The following is a 7,760-nucleotide window of genomic DNA, read 5'->3' as shown; positions in this document are numbered from 1 at the left end:
TCAAAAGACTGGGTCATAGAAATCATTTTTCAACCTTGAGGTTGAGCAGGTATTGCCACCAACAAAGGAACATATCAGGTATTTGAGATTAAGGTCAACCTTCTTTGTGTCAGTCTCCAAGCAGAAGGACAATTTAAATAAAGCAGAGAGGCAAGTCTTTTCATCAGATGCCTGCAAAGATTCCAGATCTGACCACTCAGCATAGTCTTCATTTTCAATTCCTGGATGAACCTAAAGACCAAAATGATAGTCAGTCATCTGTTATTTACACTACTTGTTTGTTAGTCCTTTTTTTCTTTTAAATATTGAATTGTATTTATAGAAACATTAATAATGTGAAATTTCAGTTGTAGACATTGAATTTCACGATTCTAATGCTGGGTAATCTGACAACTAGAATCAAGACTCATGTTCATGTTTTCTTGTATTAAATTTGTAAGAGATAAATTATTTCCTTTAAAAATAGGATGATGAAATAACAGAAAAGCAATACCAGTGGATGATGATGGGCTAGAAGTGTTTGTTACGAGATCTAGTGTATTTCACTCCACGTAGGAAAAATACTTTCTCAATGACTGTGAGGAATCTTTAAACTTTTATGTCAGTTCCTGCCATTATTGTTGTTTTTAATTTATTTATTTTTATTTTATGTGCATTGGTGTTTTGCATGCCTGTACATCTGTATAAGGGAGTCAGATCTTGGAGTTACAAACAGTTGTGATCTGTCATGTGGGTGTTGGGAATTGAACCAGGGTCCTCTGGAAGAGCAGTCAGTGCTCTTAACTGCTGAGCCATCTCCATCAACTTGACACAAACTAGAATTATCTGGGAAGAAGAACCACAGTTGGAAAAATGCATCCATTACGTTGCCTGCAGGTAAGTCTATAGGGCATTTCTGGAGAATATGTGTGTGCCATTCCTGGGCAGGTGATCCTGTGTTGTGTGAAGAAACAGGCTGAGCAAGCTTGTAAGCATTCCTCTATGGCTTCTGCTTCAGTTCCTGCCTCTAGGTTCCTGCCTTGAATTCCTGCCCTGACTTCCTTAGATAATGGATGGTGATGTGGAAGTGTAAGTTGAAAACAAAAACAAAAACAAAACCCACTTTCCTCCCCAAGTTGCTTTTGTTCATATTTTATCATAGTAATAGAAACCCTAGCCAATACAATCTCTTAAGTGGCTAGGCTGCGTACAAGATTGGTTGACTAAATTTTGTTCTTGCTAAGTGGGGTGTGTCAAAATGTATTATTGAGAAGAAATCTATTTCATGAATGAGAAAAGTGGATTTTAAGAAGACTGCTCACCATGTTGAGTATCCATTTGATGAGTTTTAGAAGCTCTTTGTTTTGGGTCTCAATATCTTTTGCTGTGGACAGGATAGCATCATTGGCTCCTGGCATACCAGTGAGTTTGGCCACTTGGTAGTGCAAAGGGTCATTCCAGGTTCCCATTAGATTCAGTGTTAGTTTCAGAAAGTCTTCAAGCTATGCATCCATAATTGATCAATTACATTAAGAGAAATGAAATACAGAAAGATTGTTTACATTTAATTTGTAATCAGAGATGCTGAAGTAAAATATCCATTTGTAAATCGAAAGCAAACACTGGGTATTTTATATATGAAAATAGGGTAGAATTTTAAACATTAGAACATTCAGAACTACAGTCTGCTAAAATGAAATATTATGCTATATAAATAATTACTTTTAAAATGAGCTTCCTATTGATTATGTTTTGTTTTCCATCTGAATCCTACAATCTGACCTCCTCTAAGTTCTAAGATGTTAGATTGTTCTCTTTGTCATGAGAATGCAAGGCTTTGGGGGACGAAGTATGTGCCCAAGGACTTGATTTAGGAAATCCATACCATCACTGTCAATGACAAATCATTCAACTAGATTTATAAAACAAGTAAGGTATAGTGTTTGAAATCATACTTATTTTAATGCCCTTTAGGATATTAATGTGCAAATATTATGAAGACAACCTGACATTAATAAATGTGCGTCTCTAAGTCTCAGTGATTCTCCTTCCCTGTCCCTTCCTTCTAGATAAGTGATACTTTAGATGGTAAGTGCTGGTGAAAAACCATGACCTTGCTTTGCCTTTAATAATAGCATTAATAGAAATGGCAATGGAATTTCGAATCTCCATTGTGTAGATTCAAACTCATACAAGAAATTTGAATTAGCAAATTCATTCAAAAAATTCATCTCTAAATTTAAAATGCTTTCTATGTGTCTTGGTTACTTTAGTAGATGCTACTATGAACAGTAGAAAGGAATCCAATGGATATTGCAACAGAAAGACATAAAAGATGTAGAAGAAAGGAACAGTTCAAATAGGAAGTAAAATAGGCTGCTGGAAGCATTGTGTTATATGATTTGGAGTGAGGGCTTGAGTTATGTGAAGCCTCCACTCCATACTGACAATATATTGGGATTATAAATTCTTTGAATGTTTTCAGAACTCTGGCTTCTCTTATCAGTTAACATTTAGGAGGGTTACTTGAAGCAATGCCAATAAAGGACTCTGAAATGTCTAGTCATTGAGTAGGTCTCTACAAAAGGTTTTCTTCATTTCCCTCTTGTTCCTTCACTTTCACTTATTATTTTCACAAGATGTTCAAGTCAACTCATTTGAGGATAAGTTATGTTAGGGAATCCAAACTGACCAATCATAACAATTATAAATTACATTCTCTGTGATATGCAAAACTTCTCATCACAACTGAGGGTGTGATTTCTTTCTGAGGAACATTATATCGAATTTACTGGACCCCTTGTTCAGATGCTTTCAGTTAAGAGAGAGAAGAAAGTATAAACTCACAGAAGACTGAACAGGTAAGAAGTAGATGTAGAATCAGTACAGTCTTGAAGTAAAGAAGGCTTATCACGGTACTCAGCAATGAAAAATGTGCCAATGATACATAAAATATAATTAAGACAATTGTTTTTGTGTATCTTAGGTATACACAGGAATGTCTATTTATATAGTGGTGTCCTAGTCCATTCAACATTTCCTACAGAAAAATAAGTCCATTTCCACTGACAGAACATTGGTGAACTAGAATCATCTAAAAGGCCAGTTCATGGAGATCTGTTACAATATTATTTAATAATTGATTTTCCTATAATTTATCAACTGTATATCATGATTTTTCTTCTGCTACTCATTCTTACTCTTTGTTTGTGCTCCTTTGATTACCACACCTATTGCGTACTTAAAAAAGTGCCAGCATGGCAAAGCTGTTTCAATGAAAACTGAGGACTCACTGATAACTTTCGGGCTTCCTGTATTGTTTGTGGGATGTCAACAGGAACAGTGCGGCAGCTGTCCAACATCTTGGACATAGTCTTTTCATTCTTGTACAAGTACAACATCTGCAAATATTAAAAAAGAAATAGAGTTAGACAGAATTTGGAAATTGAGTAAATGAACTTGTAACCAGAATATTATTAACTATAGCTATAATTTTTTACAAATAAACACTGCATGAAACCCCAGCGAGTGGAGCAGAGAGCGGGTCCGGCCATGACCGACTTTAAATTGGGCATCGTGCAGCTCGGCCGGGTGGCCGGGAAGACCAAATACACACTGATAGATGAACAAGACATACCACTGGTGGAGATCTACTCCTTTGAGGCTCAAATAAAAGTAGATGCTGATAAAAATGGTGCTAGGATATTTATACATATGCCTTCGACAAAAACCGAAGAAGGGGCTCCGGCAGGCTTCTGCATGAGCTGCTGTGAGAAAGACACAGGGGAGGTGTGGCTCCCGGGTTTCAGGTGGTACATCTCAATGCTGTGAATGTGGACAATCGCCTCGACAACCTGCAGTTGGTACCATGGGGCTGACGACCCAAAGCTGGATTGAAGCCCTCCAGCTACATTAAGAGAATGAATCTTTAACCATTTTCCCCTGTAACTAAGTAATCTCGTTTAATTTTTCATCTGACTTTCTAATCTGTCATTCATTCCTATTTACTTTTCTCTTGTTCTGTCATTAATTCCAAATTTTTGTATAATGATCAAAAGCCCTAGAAATGGCAAAACTGAAAAACACAACGTGTTTTACGAATAGTCTTTCTTTAGATTTGAGTCTAATACTGCAGTAAATGTATATCTGTGTTTATTAATCATTTGTTTCCTGTTGGTTCAAATATTTCTTTTAGCGAGGCATTTTAAAACTACACATTTTCTTTCCATTCGCAGTGAATATATGCACATGTACCATTCACACTTAATCATGAATCTTGACTGGAATTGTGTCAAATTTGACAAAAGTAAACATAACAAACTGACCATTTTAAGAAAATAAAACAGGAAAAATTAAAACTTATAAATGATTAATTATTACATATTTTATATATTATCATTTAAATATTATAGTTATCTAAATATATTATTAAGCTACACATTATCTAAAAACATACTCAGTTAATGTGTAAAACTTAAAGAATTGTCAGGAATGTTAAGAATTTGAAAGACTGTCAGTCAAGAATGAGGAATGAGAAACTCATGAATAAAAAACGATATGAACAGGTGTTTACTACAAAGCTGGGGACACAGTCTCTTGATGAATATTATTGTACTCAAGCCTTTTCTGTTTTTCTCCTACACACTGACAGACCTTGAACAGATAGCATGCGGTCATTGGGAGGAGAGAGCCTATTTTCAGTTGCCAACCCGCCCTCCCACTGAATGAACGTTAGCACTGGAGATCTTTAAACAAGATTTCATTTGTAGCATTGGAGGCTTCTGAAAAAATAAACAAACAAACAAACAAACAAACTAGTGCCCCTCCGTGACATAGATTTAGGCCAGTGTGCTTCTGTTTCCTATACATAACTAATTACAAAACAATTGTACTTCTTCTCAGTGAGACCAGAAAATTATGTTTTTTCCTCCACCACATTCTTACAGATTGATATCTCAGATACAAATATAAATAAAATAAAATACACAGATTTAGAGAAAAATGAGAAATCATAATAATCTCAGCAAATGAGATTTCCTAAAGCTTTCCCATTCTTCTGCAAAGAATGTTTGTTTGCTTTACAATGGCAGTGGAATCTTTTACCTGTGGAAATGTATTACTTGAAATTTGGTTAATGACATTTTTTTACTTAAATTGTAATGAAACCATTAGCATGAAGGCTTTATAGGAAGGGGAGATGGAAATAAATGAGGTACTCACAAATTTAGAGAATGTGTTCGAAGAGAAGTCATTGATGAACTGAGATAGAATAAGGGAAATGAAAGAAAAAGTTGTAAGTGAAAAGCAACATGAATGCATATTTATTATAACTTCAGAGTCACATTTATTAAGTGGCCATTGTCGTACTGAAACCATGTCTATTGTCACCTCCCCGACAATAACTGACTGAACAGGTAACATGCAGATATCAAAATTATTGAACCTATTTCACTTCTAACCCATCACTCCCATTGAATGACTCATCCAATGAAATCTTTAAACCCTGACTCCTGGCATTAGGAGTTTCTGAAAAGCTAATATTTTTTTTTCTATTCTTGAATCTTAGGAAATTAGATTCATTCTATTAATTCCACTGGACTCAACGCAATACACTGCTCCTCTATTGGCTATGTACAAGGCCAAGGGGAAGATGCCAGCAGAGACTAGCTGTGTACAAAATAGATGAGGAAGTCAGAGTTGTTCTCCAGCTTCATCTTTTAGGTTTTTATGTGACAGTTGTGTTTTAACAATAATCTTCCTGTAGAAATTGAGCCAAATATCCCCATACATATATATCTGCATTATGTAACCTCTTGTTCTTCATTGGTTCAAACTGATATTCTTTTAATAGTTAAGTAGAAACAATTTCAAAAACCACTGAAAGCTTTGTAAATCTTGGAGCTTTCATGAAACTATCTTGTTCTTCAATGTTCTATTTCTCAGTAGCTAATTTCTTTGAATCTATGACAGATATTTAATTAGAAATTTGGCTTACAATAATTTTAAATGTGTTGCAGTATCATTATTGACAGGAAGGCTCCTTTTGGGAAGAAGCCATAGGTAAGTGAGGTACTTACAAACATCTTGCGCATTTCCCTATTGAGTTCACTGATGTTATAAGACAGCATGAGGGCATGATCAAACAGGTCCTGGAGGTAGACTTCACCTTGTCCAGCTCCAGGGACATTCACAGGCAAAGGGGCAACATTCTCACACAGAAGCAAATTTAACACCAGTATCAACAGGAGCATTCCTGCTTTACAGAAACAGGATGTTGAGATCTATTTGTCTGATGTTACCAATGGTACTTCCACCTTCTTATCAAGAGTTATTTTATTTGTCCACAATTCCTGCGACTGCATTGTCTGATACTATACAGCTGTGAGACTAAATAAGTATCTTCCACTGTGCAAATATAATTATATAATTAACTTGAACATTTCTACAGTTTGGGGAACCAGCAATTTCCCACATGTTAAACTGGTATCTGAAACTTTCAAACATTTATACCCTAAGTTAATTGTGGGTAAATGTTTTAGAATCATTCTTTGTAGATGATTTAATGTCTTGAGAATTTATAGTGATTTTCATTGGTTACTCTCTCAAAGATTGTGCTGTACTTGGTAGGCAATATTTGTATCAGGACAAGGTCAACATCCCTGACATTGCTTCATTATCATGAGTAACAAGAATAAGTGTATTATTATCAATTGTTTAATACTGAGTTGAAGAGAATCCTATCATGGAAAGGACCCTAAAGGCTGTGTTTAGACTCACCATAATAATTCCATGTATGGGAATTTTGCCATAAGTTTTTATAGGTTTTACAATAACTCTGTGGGTAGACTGATCCTATGTAATATCACCAACCTCTATTGATGAAAAGAAAACACTTAAAAGGTTAAATGATTTTCCTTTTGATCACTTGTTCAAAGAAGCTCTAGTAATATTGATTGTATCTACTTCTCTTGCTTTGTAAATGAACCTCCTTTAAATTAGTATTCCTACAATCATCAAATGGTTTCAACACCAATTTAACTTTTACTGATGGACAAACACAGAAGCCTAACGTGTCAATAATTTACATGCCCACCAACATGATCCAGAATGTTATGCTTCAAAATGGAATATCAACTTACCTTTAGTGGCATTAGTCTGAAAACACTTGTGTTCCAGAGAACCTTAGATAAATCCAATTAGAAATGTGCAACAGAAAATTAGAGAACTAGTAAATTTTATTCAAGGAAAACATCTAAACTCAAGTACTCAAAATATGAAAAAAAAACTATGTAGCATTCAAGATAACCATCAATATTTCATATGCAAAATAAATATTATTTTTAGATAATTCCTATACAGAAAGTAAATTTACAAAAATCTATGTGTTTTCCCAAAATTATTATATATGATCAATATTTATGCATTAAATAGATACAGGTATAAATTCTTTCCATTTGTTATCTGAAGGATTTAAAGATTAGTAGAAGGCTATAAATTATTTTAGCTTTTCACTTCATAAAAATCAATATAAGACCCAGGCATGGCAGAGCACACTTTTAATTTCAGTATTCAGGAGACAAAGGCAAGTGGATCTCAATGACTTTGAAGTCAACTTGGTTTACATAGTGAGTGCCAGACCAGTCATAATTATGTGGTGAGACCCTGTCTCAATATACACATACTCGTTACTGATTCATTTTACTTAGAAATATTATCCAAAGTAAATAATAGTACAATGTTCATATATATATGGGTTTTCCTAGACAGGGTTTCTCCATGTA

General features: G+C 34.7%; 1 protein-coding gene across 1 annotated transcript; it reads right to left on the bottom strand.

The window, feature by feature from the left end:
- On the bottom strand, positions 1 to 6,230 carry LOC128103857 (prolactin-7C1-like). The gene is made up of 4 exons (XM_052728501.1): positions 6,057 to 6,230; positions 3,273 to 3,380; positions 1,302 to 1,481; positions 1 to 231 (listed from the first exon to the last, which is right to left on the bottom strand). Exons 1-4 carry the CDS (start codon positions 6,228 to 6,230, stop codon positions 1 to 3), a joined length of 693 nt encoding a protein of 230 aa, XP_052584461.1.
- Between the last annotated feature and the right edge of the window lie 1,530 nt (positions 6,231 to 7,760).

Source organism: Peromyscus californicus, unplaced genomic scaffold (genome assembly GCF_007827085.1).
Source record: "Peromyscus californicus insignis strain IS unplaced genomic scaffold, ASM782708v3 Scaffold_8__1_contigs__length_139910024, whole genome shotgun sequence".
NCBI classification, from domain to species: Eukaryota; Metazoa; Chordata; class Mammalia; order Rodentia; family Cricetidae; genus Peromyscus; species Peromyscus californicus.
Note: the sequence above shows the minus strand (reverse complement) of the source record. Positions and strands in the feature narration are given on the sequence as shown.

Excerpts from the sequence above, each read along its gene's own strand:
- LOC128103857 (XM_052728501.1), bottom strand. The coding sequence starts at position 6,230 with ATGCTCCTGTTGATACTGGTGTTAAATTTGCTTCTGTGTGAGAATGTT. Across the intron at positions 3,381-6,056 it reads GGGAAATGCGCAAGATGTTT|ATGTTGTACTTGTACAAGAA; the intron begins GTAAGTACCTCA and ends TAATATTTGCAG. Across the intron at positions 232-1,301 it reads TCAAATGGATACTCAACATG|GTTCATCCAGGAATTGAAAA; the intron begins GTGAGCAGTCTT and ends TTTGGTCTTTAG.